The sequence below is a fragment of the Euprymna scolopes genome, chromosome 39 (genome assembly GCF_053919585.1).
Source record: "Euprymna scolopes isolate OS-2025 chromosome 39, ASM5391958v1, whole genome shotgun sequence".
NCBI lineage: Eukaryota > Metazoa > Mollusca > Cephalopoda > Sepiida > Sepiolidae > Euprymna > Euprymna scolopes.
The window spans coordinates 80,566,610-80,580,283 of record NC_136520.1 but is presented as its reverse complement, the minus strand read 5'-3'; the positions used below and the strand labels follow the sequence as shown (position 1 = coordinate 80,580,283).

General features: G+C 33.8%; 1 protein-coding gene across 1 annotated transcript in view; it reads left to right on the top strand.

Annotated features, from left to right (window-relative positions):
* The first annotated feature begins 5,330 nt into the window (after positions 1-5,330).
* Positions 5,331-13,674, top strand: part of LOC145263890 (cyclin-dependent-like kinase 5) — a 52,039-nt gene continuing 43,695 nt past the window's right edge. The window contains exon 1 of the mRNA XM_080120970.1: positions 5,331-5,446. Coding sequence (XP_079977096.1) covers positions 5,410-5,446 — 37 coding nt within the window. The 5' untranslated portion in view covers positions 5,331-5,409. The remainder of the gene's footprint in view (positions 5,447-13,674) is intronic.

Below are 13,674 nucleotides of genomic sequence, written 5' to 3'. Positions count from 1 at the left end.
TCCTATTCAAGGTGCAGCTGACTTGAGAATTCTAGAGAAAACTGATTTTGTTGACCATGTCTTAGAAGTTTAAAAGTTTGTGCTGGCCTATTACTTTTATATATAGGTGTTATTTTTGGGGGTTGAATAGATTTTTGTTGATTGAAAATACTTTGAATTAATAAGCTCTGTGAAACTTCATTTGCTTTTGGAAGTTGTGGTATTACTGGATGAATACAATTAAATCCTTCTTAAATAAGTGAAGAATCTAGGTTATCCTCAATGGTCATCTGTCAAAAGAATATGATATAAATGTGGGTGTACCAGTGGGTAATCCTTGGACCATTATTCCTGATATTCATAAATGACCTCGCTGATAAAATTGTCTAGGAGATGGCTATATCTGTTGATAACACCACAGTCTATAACAGACATGAGGGGAAAACGAATGAACAAGGCAATCGTGGAAACCCTAGAAGAACACCTCCAGTCTTTAGTGGAATGGTTACAAAAATGGATGGTAACATTCACTGCTGTCAAGACTAAGCTTCTGTCCTTTAATAATTACAAGAAACCTTCTCAACCACTAATAACTATGGCTAATGATGGATTACCTGAAAGTACTTTGTTGAAACTTCTTGGCTTAACGTTCATGGGGAACATAAGCTGGAACAGATACATTGAAGGCATTGCCAAGGCTACTGCAAAGAAGGTAGGCTTTCTCTATCGTGCTAGAAAGTTACTTATGCTTGAGAGTGTCCTGTACCTCTACAAGGCCACCATTCGCCAATGTATAAAATATTGTTGCCACATTAGGGCTGGTGCATCTGCTACTCGTCTCTCTCTTTTAGACTGTCAGCTAGGCTTCAACCACTGTCCCATTGACGAAATGTTGCATCTCTCTGCCTGTTTTACAAGTATTTTAATTGTACATGCTCTGACAAACTACAATCCTTGTACCCCCTCGATGTAAATAGTCCCAACAAATCCAATGAGCAGCAAAATCCCACCCCTACTCAGTAGAAATTCCCAGGTGTAAAAAAGCCTTCTACTCTAATAGTTTCTTCCTTAGCACTGCTAAACTTTGGCATTCCCTTCTGGGTTCCTGCTTCTCTGACTCTACTGACACGCAAAAGTTCAAGTGTAATGTAAACAGACATCTTGATACTAAATTCCCTACATATTACCCCCTGCAAATTATGTCCCAGATAGTAGCACCCTACATCAAAGTGACACTGCCTTGTTTGGGGGTGAAAATGCAATTTAAAAAAGAAAGTGACAAAGAGCGAATTCAAACAAATTGAACAAAGAAAGAGGGCAAGCTATTCAAGCCATTTGCTTTTTAGTGTTCATAGGAGTCACTTTGCAATTCATTCATCACAGTATCTTGTTTGTCTGTGAATACAATGACTTGGATACCAATGTTGATTTAAGAAAAAAAAAATTATTTAAATATAGAAAAACAGTAACCAAAAACACCAGATAGGCAACAACTTACTTTTGTACACACTAGAGAGAAAGACAGACAAATAAATAAACACTTTTAGGGTTTGGAACAACTTTCATTAGTTGAAAATACTTTGAATTAACACAATTCTGTGAAACTTTGCTTGCTTTAGGAAGTGACAAAGATATCAAATCCAAACAAAGCAGAGAGAGAAAGAGAGTAAGCTATTAAATCTATTTGCTTTTTAGTGTTCATAGGAATCACTTTGAGATACAGCCACCACAGATATAATCACTTTCATCTATTATTTTTTTGTTCAGTATTTCTTATAACCAAACCACTTTGTTATAAGTATAAATGAATGCTTTAACTAACTTATCTTTCTTTTTTTGTCCTGTTTTTAATCATATTTACTCCCCCCAAAATACAGTAGCACTTTGATGTAAGGGCTACGATTTGGAATTGACGTTAAATTTGAACTCAACCTCAAATCAAATGTCTCAAACTCAAATCCAACTGTTCTCTTCTCTCTGCACTTTCCACACTGACGCCCAAAATAAAGAAGACGGCTCTTTTATAGAGAGACCCAACCACATCTCATTTGCATACCCCCTCCCCTCTCTCGTCACATCACGTGATTTTCAGTCCATAAATACCAGGGGGCGGCCATTTTTATTTTCTCTTTTTTTTCTTTCCTAACATGAGCCACACGATGCATGAGGTAAGGTTTACTTTTAACCACAGGAATCATATCTATGGGGCCACTATGTAGGGAGTTAGACAGGGAGATGTTTGTTCACATCACACTTGAACTTTTGTTAGTATAGTCAGGGAAGCAGGAGACCAGGAAGGAATTCCAAAGTCTAACAATTCGATGGGAAAAACTTTGATGAAAAAACTATTAGAGTAGAAAGCTTTTCGGCATCTAAGAATCTCTACGGTGTAAATCCAGGTTTCGGGGAGTGCGCTCGTCATCATCAATATCTCCGCAACAATTAACAACAGCTCTGTCAGCATCTTTTCAACAGTTAAGCAGCAGTGCTGACAACATCCTTCAACAATAAGCAGCACAGCCGTCATCATCATCTTCTCAACAATCAAGCCCCAATGCTCCCACTGTCATCACCAGCAATCAACAATACAATTAACAGCTCTAAGAACAAGGGCTACTATCTACATTAAACCGGGTACTTCTCTTGACTCGGTGGACAGTAGTACATCCTGACAAGTAACAGAGGACAATACCAACCTCATTAACCCATCTGAAATAAAAGTTTTAATTTAAATTTCTTTGTCTGTCGTTCTTGCTTCTTTACGCACATTTATTTACAATAACTCATACCAGGGGTTGAGATATACCAACTGATATCATCTCCATATATAATAAAATGACTGCAGAAATGCCTCTTTGGACCAAAGTATCAGAGGTTTGTAACAAAAGATGCCACATACAAATTCAATACATCTAGGCTAATAGCCATTATCTTATGTAGCTTTTGAACACCATTTTAGACACATTGTTGTGATAATAAAATACTACATTTCATCCTATGAGCAACACCATCACAATCGCAACATCTTTAGAGGAAGAAGTCTCTATTTTTCTCAAATATTTAGTCCTACCACTGCTACCAGTTGTCACCGGGATAAATTCTATATGTTCCACAGATTCTGTGATTACATCCACTGTAATAGGCTCATACATACGTAGACCTCACATAATCTTTCTAATTTCTGATTCATAAAGAATAAAGGCTACTTCTGCAAAGTCCGGCCATTCTGATTGGCTGAGCTCTGAAAATTCTCATATTCTGGAGTCCAATTCTTTGCTTTAGAAAAGAACAGTTATTAAAATTAAAATATGGTGTCACTTAGAGACATATTATTTTGCCCGGCATCAAATTCATTTAATACTTAGGTCATTACAGTCATGTGTGTATGTGTGTGTGTGTGTGTGTGTGTGTGCATATAATACAAATAACTTTAATAGTAGATTTGTAGCTGTTGGACTGCTATCCCTTATTATTCTATGAGGTCCACATTGTGTGTAAAGGGGTCGCTCTTCCCTTCTCTCTCTCTCTCTCTCTCTCTCTCACTACGCATATTTCCCTTTGCTAATGGTTCTTATTATAGTTTGTGCATGCATGTGTTTGTGTGCTTGTGTTCGGTTGACCATGTGTCTGACAATGCGATAACATTCCTTCTTCCTCTTTTTCTTCTTAACTTATTTAATTATCAATTCATTTCTGTTTTGTTTTCTTGTTTTTGTTCTTACACAATTTTATTGTGTTTGGGTTTTTTAAAATATATTTTTATTTTTTTTAGTAAGTTACGGTTTTTTTGGCACTAGCCATTAGTCTATTTTTAAATTATATGTAATATCCCTCATTTTGGCCTATGCCCTGCATAATCTGTAACGTATGTGCCCACACACACACACACACATGCACACAAACATATGTAGATACTCATGGGAAAGGAAAGGAGTTTTCTAACTAATCTGCACTTTCACCTAACATTTTAATAAGCAAATCATAACATAAGAACTATATTTAATCTGAAAATACTATCTAAAAAAAAAAAAAGATATCACGAGGCGTCTTCTGCATGTCCCGACAACAACATAATAGTTAACAAAGCCTCCCTTCCAAACAATAACGTTATTATTTCAGCACGATCCATCAGAATAGAATTGAATGTAATCATAAATAAAGCTACAATAAAATTTCAGCATTAAATGTTTTATAATTGTTTGAATAAAATTCATATCAAAACTAATTGACCGATCATTATCAATTTTGGAACACAACTGTCAGGTGCAGGAAGGACATCAAATAATTACATCTATAATTACTTTCTTTTAGTATCATGAGAAAGAGGTGCAAACCCTTCTTAAAAATTTAGGATAATATTTACCATATTATCCAATTGCTTCATTAACAAATAAGTACTTTTTTGTTCACTTTTATGGCCCTGGGCAACGCCGGATAACTCTGCTAGTTGTAATATAAAATCACGTTCAAGTAAAATGTTCAAAGTACTCTTTTCTGCCTTGATAGAATAAAATGATTTCGAAATCTAGTGGTCGCTGTCTTTTTTTTTTTTCTTAAAGTCTCTTTATTCTAGAATAGACATTTCTAGTCTTTTTCCACCCTATCGGTCTTTTTCATGGTAGATGCACTCGACTAAGCTCCAATCTATGGTTGCCCCCTGTAAACTATTTACAGCAAGAACTCGTCTAATTACAACAATAGGTAATTTTTTCCCTCCGTGTACCTAAAACTAATCGAAACTTGCATGAGCAAAGTGTATTCGTTAGAATGAGCCGCACGTGGAACACAATACCACAGGGTTACTCCCCAGCTGACTATAGCATGGTTGTTTTCAAGCCTAATGTTATCAAATTCTGGTTGCACAGTCCTCTTAAATAACCCAATTTCTAAATTTAACGGTTCCATATTAAACTCAGTAACTCTTTTCCTCGAGTGGCCTCTGGGCCTTGATAAATGGTGACTTGTTAGTACATAAAAAGGTAGCTTTTTAATGTGAGGAAGAATTCCACTCACAAAAAGGCACACTTTGAAAAAAGAAATGAAATTGTCTCAGTCAAGAAGGATTTCTCATTCACCGATCAAGGACAGAGATGATAAAGTGTAATTCCAGAGCTGATACTCTGCTTTGCTCCACATAGGAAATAATTAAGGCGAGAGGACATTTGTACTATTTGATATAATATCGTTCATATAGTTTCGCACTTAAACAAGCAATATTTTAATGAGAGTAGTTTATGATTAGAAGCAACGTTCTTGTTAAAATAATTTATAAAAGAATTAATAACACGTCTAGTCAATATTTATTATCAAAAACAAATATTATTTTTAGAATTTTTTTTTTGTATTTGTTATAAATACGAAACTATAAATGTTAGCTTCGTTTCTCTTCTGTCAATTTTCGTCGACTTTCCAACCAACAAAACAGAAAAAATGCAGAAATACGAGAAACTGGAAAAAATTGGTGAAGGTTCGTAAAACACATATCAGTCTCTAGTTTTAAATTCTATTATTTCTTGTATTTCGATTTCTCAGACTATTTTTCTCATCTTGAGTATTATTTTCACGGCGTTTCGGTCGATGTTATCTCCAACCTTCTTATCAAACTCTGGGAATTTTTCTGTCCAACTCGGGAATCTGCATGGCATTTCGAACGGAACTCTTTAATCTTATTCCGTCAGCCATGATTGGGTAGAAGACATAAGTAATGCACAATTGTATTTGGAAATTCCGTGCAGATTCCCGAGTTTGACTTCTGTCCAGTCACGGAACGAGAGCATGCATGATGTTACCTTCGTGTATTGAATAAAGGATTCCGTTCGAAATTCTCTGAAGATTTCCAGGTCAATTTTTACGACGTGCCCCAGAAGCACCCCAACCTCCCCATGTTAAGAACGGCTTTCGAATTACCCCCACCCCGAAAGCCGTTTTTAACATGGGGAGATGTTTATTCCGAAAGCCGTTCTTAACATGGGGAGGTTAGGGTGTTTATAATACGCTGGGCTGGGGTACGTTGTAAAAAATGACCGATTTTCGAGTTCGACAATAATACACACCTGACAAAGATCGGAGATTGCATCGACTGAAACAATCAATATGAGAACAGTCCGAATAATGCAAATAATACGAATAATCGATCCTCATTTAAAAAATTCCGAAACATTTATTATTTCTGTTCTACATTTTATCATTGGATTTTTAGTTATCATTTTTTTTTTTTTATAGTGGTTAATTTTTTTTAAATTGAAAACAAAAAGGCGTACCTGGAGAAGCTTGTACCTTCTGCTATTTTTTTTTTTTAATTGTATTTTTTCCATAATCCAAACATGCCGATATTTTTCTTTTTAAAATATATCGATGAACATTGTATGATTTTCGAAGCGATTACACGTTTTAAAATGAGTAAAACCACTAAAAACCTTTCCAGATAAGTAGAAGAGTAACTTATCTTGCTTTTGATAACATTTATTTGGTATATATTTGATTTTTGACCACTTTTTCGAATCTATGTGTATAATAATACAAATCCCTAAAAACATATCCAGTTAGGTAGAAAAGTAACTTATCTTGCCTTTGATAACATTTATTTGTTATATATATATTTTTATTTATTTATTTTTTTTGACAACTATGTGTACGGTAATACAAACCCAAAATTTAATTTAACTTGAAAATAATATTTAAAATACACGTGCATACATTGCACAAGCACCCTTATTATTATCATAATAATAATAAAAAACTGCTGTAGATGACATCGACTGGCGCCACACCACACCAACTAGTTGTGAAGGATCAGGAAGGATGGAAAGACCGAGGTGGGAGAGTACTAACCAAATCTCCACTGGAAGTGTGCAGTTGAAATCTGGTACCTTGGGGGAAGCATTTTGTCACCCAAACCCCAGGAAACCCCAATGGCCGATGCCAACAAGAAATCTGTGACAACGACTGTTGCGATAACATGCAATCATCTGCACAAGTGGTCAAGAGGTGGAGAACACTGGAAATCTGGGGAGACTTGTTGTCACTTGGTCTCCAGGGAACACCACATGTTACTGCCAGTGAGCAATCACTGATGATGGCTTGTGAGACAACTAATACGCTACACATTTTGATGAAAAACATGGGAAAAAATAGACATCGAAGAACAGAATCTGTATTTAAAGTAATAGTTATTTAAATATTTCAACATATAATCTTGTGGGCAAAATCCAGCTTTCCAATAAGGGGCACTCTGGATAGGAACAAAAATAATCTCAGTCATGAAATATTTCTCCTCCACCGACCGAGGACAGAAAAGGTAAAGTGTAGCATCAAAACAGATACTACACTGATCTTGTTTCGAAGGCCAAAAAATATTTGTTTAATGTTTCTTTGTTTGTTCCCTAAATTCATAGTTCAGTTTTATTAGTATAAAATTGTATATTGCATTAAAATTACTTAATTTTACATAGATAATATTTATATTTTATATTGAATAAAGTTCAGTTTAAGTATTAATCGAACTGTGTTCCTTTTTCTTTTTAAACATGTTTTATTGCTCTTTTTCAAATGGCCCTCATATAGTACTGACAGTCTGACAAATCTTACCTACATTGCCTGCAGACATTTTTCAGTTAACAGGCCTTCTTCTTACTCCCGGTGGCCATGATAAAACCCATGTTTCTTAAAAATCTAATGTCAAAACATGAAATCAAAACATAGGAATCCTTTCTCTCACCAACCTAATATCAACTTCTTGTTTTGACAAAACGACTTGCTACAAAAAATTTTGTTTTACAAAATAAAGTTTATAAACTTACTTTTTCACAAAGATTTTCCATTTTTAAAACAAAGCAATCATTCCACCTCTTTAAATTGTCGGTTAGATTTTAGCTTAAATGTTTCAAACAGAACCGTGACATACTTAAATGGGAATCCAATAATAGCAATTAATAATGGTGGAGTGATTGTATGTTTCAAATGCTGAATGGCAAGAAAAAACTAATTAAATAATTTTAGTCTTAAAAAAAAACAAAAACTTTTTCTTGATTGGTGGAGACAGTTATTTATGAGACACTTTTTATTTTTCTAATTGAATGTCAACAGGCATTTATCATAAACGATATTATAAGTCATAAAATTTTGTCCATACCATTCACATTTTCAATTTTTTCATAATGTTCATTATTCAACTTACAATCGATCCATCTCATTAACCCTTACTCTCTAATGGCGTTTGTATTTCAATGGCAAATGTTCTGACGAACTTAAAGCACTAGTATCCCCTCGACAAAAATACCCTCCACAAACCCAACAAGCAACAAAATCCCACCCCTACACTGTAGGAATCCCTAGATGCTGTAAAGCCTTCTACTCGGATAACCTTTTCCCTTGGACTGTTGCATTTTGGAATCCCCTCCCAGGTCCCTGCTTCCCTGACTGTACTGACCTGCAGAAATTTAGGTGCAATGTAAACAAACATCTTGCTTCCCAACTCCCTAAATAGTATCTTTGCAAATCTAGCCGCAAATAGTAACCCCTCATGACTAAGTGGCTCTATACCTTTTTTTTCTGGGGGTGTGTGTGTGAAATGACCCCCCTCCCTGATTCCGTAGTACAAATTCGAAAGAAACTAATAAGTGACAAAGAATTAAATCGAATAAAATTTTAACAACATGCTGCAATGATCCACTAAAAGGACAAATCAGAATCAAATATTGATTTTGTGGGAAGAAAACTATTGAAGACAAAGAATTAATAGAGAGATTGACTTTACTTTATATATTAGATTTTAATTTGAATATTCACATATTGTATAATACCATTGAAATATGTGTGAACACACCTTCCCAGCTATGGATAAAACCTCAACATGTTTTAATAAATTGTTGATGATAAATATTGTGTTTCTGCATCAAATATCTCCAAAATGGTTGATACACTATAGAAGCAGATTTATTTCTAATTTCTGGTTCTTGTTTCTAAGACATTCACAGTAAGAACTCCTCTTTTACCATAACTGGAAAAAAATTTGTCAAACTCAATTTCCATTAACATGGTTTCTTTTCAAGAACTCTCTATCTGTGGAACACAATACTATGAGATTGCTTCCCTGCTGGTTACAACATGGTCGTCTTGAAATCCAATGTCAACAAACACTTGTCATAAACTGTACTCATAAGTCATCAAATTTTATTCATTCAATTCTTTCATAAGCAGTTCTTCATTCTACTGACAATAAGTCAATCTCATTAATCCTTATCCTTGGGTGGCTTTTAGCCTTGATAAGTGGGGGCTTATTTATAATCTTATATATAAAAGGCTATATGTCTGTCTGTCTCCATATTTTCAAACTCTATCTCTACCGAAACTAAAAGTCGCAGAGTGGTGTTAGGGGCCTCAAATGATTGTTTTTTTTTTTATTGATTTTTTTAACCAGTTAAAATAGTTGGGTCAAAATTGAAAAAATCGTCACCAGCTGTGAATGCTACAGTTTTGCTTTTGATTCTAGCTGATGGCACCCAAATACTTTTTTTTTTTTTTTTGACTTTTGAAATCGCGATTCTAAAAATATATACAAAATCTGGACAAATTCAAATATCATATTTAAGCATATTTTATGACTGGACCCCCCCCCCTCTGTTAATGTATGTGTATATATATGTACATGAAATTTAAAATGAAGGCGGAGAGACCTAGAGGCTCGACGTTTCGCTCGTCTTATGCGGGCTTTCTCAAGAGGGATGGTCAATGATGAGAGGATCTCATCATTGGGCTATATGTAGTAATAGAGGGGAGTCTTTATGTAAATTAAACATTTATATACATATATAGTTTTTTTTTTTTTTTTTTTTACATAGGAGTCACCACTTATCAAGGCCCGGAAGCCACTCGAGGATAAGGGTTATTGAGTGTACAGTAATCAATGGGATAATGTCGTAGTAATTGTTCCATCCGTCCATAGCCCTTGAGACCCTTGAGAGGCATAGGCCATCTCCAACTTTTTGTAGATGTTTTTGTAGCGAGGAGTTCTTTTTACAGGGTGAGGGTGCTGGCCCCATGCCCAACCTTCCCAGAAGGTACATGCAGCGCCTAGCTTTCCCAAATAGTCACTCATCTGGTACTAGCCAGGCTCAACGTTGCTTAACTTCAGTGATCTGGCAGGAACCGGTGTGTGAACGTGATTGTGCCGTACGTAGTAATTGTTAGTAATGGAAATTTTGAAAATTGGATTACTTAAGGGGGCGATTCAAGAATTTGTTTATGTTAGACTTGAAGACAACCAAGTTGTAATCAGCTGGGAAACAGGCATATAGAAGAGAGTTCCACGAGCATGCAGTTCTAAGAAAGAAGCTTTATTCATGGAATCTGCGTTTTGATTTAGGCACAGATAAAGAGTGGGTAAAATTATTGACAGTGGTTTCAGCTAGACGAGTGTTTTTCCTGAAAGATTTATGATGGTTATAAAAAAAAAAAAAAAATTATATAAAAGAATTTAAAAAAAAAAAGGGAGTATTTAAGTTTATCCTGTATCTAAATCATTGATAATAAATTTTGACCGATAGGGAGAAATATGGAAAGAAACTTTATCTTTGCTTAATAGTATTAGTAGATTGGCAAATGAGAGCAGATTCAATTAAATGTGTTGATTTATTGTGTATGTGTTTTAGGAAAGTCACATTAAAGTCAAAATGGTGATTATTCTCCATAATGTGACAGAAAATAGCGTTAAGTGTATTATTTTTCACATCTCTTTTGTGTTCATATAATCTCTTAAGATTTTGCTGTGTTTCTCTTATGTATATTTTCTCACAATCAAGGCAGGGTATGGAGTATACTCCAGCTTTGATTTTTAGTATTAGATACAGATTTATGGGTTAGATCTCTGATTAAAGATCTGTAATTGAGTTTTTTTATTTTTTTTTGTGATATTTGGGTGTCAATTTTATTTAGATTTTTGTAAATTGCACTGTTATTACTGTTAGTGAGTAGGATTAATTTTCTGCTATGTGTTTCGTTATTTTGGGGTCGCTTTCGATTCCAGTTACAGTAAATTTTTAGAGCCTTTCTTTTTGTGTTTAGTAAAAAATATTGAGGGTATCGCAAATTTTAAAAGGTGCATTCTATGTAATCAGATTCTTCATGTATTTGTTCCTTGCTGCAAATTCTTAGGACTCTGAGCTAAAATCCAATTATAAAACCTCTTTTCACTTTCTCATTTGATGTGAATAGAAATGTATATAATCATTTTTGTTAGTCACTTTGTGATGGACCTTAAAACTTGGTTATTATTATTTATTAGTTGGATGTCTAGAAAAGATATGGAAGTATTGTTTTCTTTTTCATAACTGTATTTTATGGTAGGTTCGATTTTATTTAGTTTGTTAGTCATGTTCTCCATCTTAGATGACTTAGGAAGAAAATCAAAATTATCTACGTATCTGTAATGTGCCCTTGAACAATTTGTATTTTAAGGGCCCAGTTTCTGTGAATTCCAAAAATAAACATGCCAAGATCTCACTAAGGGAGTTACCCATGGGTGATCCAAACTTCTGTTTGTAATAGTCTGTGAAATACGTCATATCAATACGTAGACTTATAATATTAATTATATTATCAGTTTAAAAAAGTAAGTTGATTTTTATTTTGTTCAAATGTTTTAGAAGGAGGTTAAGACACTTCTTAGTGGGAATGTTAGTATATAGGGATTCAATGGCGAGGCTGTTTATAGTTTTATTTTTCAGATTAAGGTTTTTTATTTTATTAAGTAAATCACTGGAGTTTTTTATATGGGAATTTCTAATTGTGCCTAACAATGCAGTTAATAGTTAGCAATGGCTTGTGCTATTTTATGAGTAACACTGCTAATGTCCGAAATAATAGGGTGAATTTGAGTGTTATTTTTGTGTGTCTTAAGTAGCCCATATAGAGTCGGGATTATGGGATGATATTTTATATAAGTAGACCAAATTTTATTATTGCTTCTTAATTTCTTGTATGTTTTGTTAGACTTGTCAATTTCTGTTTGTATTATCTCGGAATTAGTTTCTTCATATGTATTTTTATCTTGCAGGAGTTGAAATATTTTATCTTTGTTTTCAGTCATTTCCATAATTACAATGCCCCCACTTTTGTCTGCAGGTTAGATAATGATCTTATGGTTGTTAGCTAAGTGTAATAATGCATTTATATATCGCAGACAAAGGTGGAATTATTGTTATTATGGAAACTCTTAACCTAATGATCTTATAGGAGTAGGTATTGTTGTTACATTATTATTTTTTTTTTTTTGTAAACTACCATTTAAGAAGGGAGCCCCCCCTCCCCCAATTCTATACATATTGCTTATAGCCGTCCCAGGACAGGTATTTTTTTTTTTTTTTTTTTTATGTGTATGTACATATATATAGCAAAACCGGTAATTAGTAAAAGCCTGAAGAAAGTGCTCAATACTATTGCAGAGCAAATATATTTTTTTATTACCATTTTATCTGCTTAGTTACACATGTTTTGACTACTGGTATTTCACTTTTTTCCCTTTAGTCCTTGTCTCTCACTTTCTCTCGCCCCACCTCCACCTTCAAAGTCTTATGTATTTTTTACAGGGAATTACCTGCTCTTTGTTTATTTGCATCCCCCCCCCTTTTTTTATTATTAATAATTTTTTATTTAAATATTTTAAAAAAATATTTATTAAATATATTTACGTGCACAAAAGTTATCTATGAACACGTGTTTCTAGGTATTGCCCGTCATCAGCATGGCTAACTTTTAACTCATAACTGCCCAATTGGCAGCCTGATGTTTTTTCCACCGTCAAATGTTATGCATAATTTTATCACTTTTAAATTTTAAGACCTATTGTTTATTTATTTTTTTATTAACCATTCTGTGTTATTTAATTGTTACACTAACTTATTTGACGGGGTATTGTGGCTCAGTGGAAAAAACATCAGGCTGCTGATTAGGCAGTTACAAGTTTGATCCTTGTTAAAAGTTTAGCCATACTGATGACAGGTGATACCTAGAAACAAGTGTTCATTGATGACTTTTGTGCACGTAAAAAAATATTTACTAAATATTTAAAAAAATAAAAGAAATGTATAAAGATATATCTTGTAGATAGAAATATATAAACAGATAAACATTCCTAACTTTATAAAGATGGGGGGAGATATATGTCTAATGTGGCTTTGCGATAGTAAAGAATCCGCCATGCATATCTGTGTCAACAATGTTCATATGAATTTCTTTCTTCAGACAAAATTCTGCTCAGTTTCTTTTTTTTTTTTTTTTTTTTTTTAAAGCTTGATTATAAATAAGTCTTTTCATATGACGTCAATTGGTTTAACTAAAGCTTTATCTTCTTAAGAAAGCAATAAGAATCGTTGACTTAATCCAACAAAGGTTATTAATCTTAATCTTCAGTTTAATAACTGGTTGAATGCTACAACAAGAATAGACACTTTGTTAAACTAAAACATATTCATTATGGAAGTGATGCTGAAGAACAGGCAACTCTGAGTTTGTAGCTAATGTTGTCAGATGAAAAATTATTTTTCTAAAAAAAAAAAAAAAAAAAAAAAAATCTATAAGTATTTCATAGAGTAATATATTTATTAGAATACTAAAAACTAGGCACGGGCAATTTAATGGCAGATAGGGGGGGGCATAGTTTTGAAAGCTGACTTATCATAATTTTTTGTGAGTTTCTGA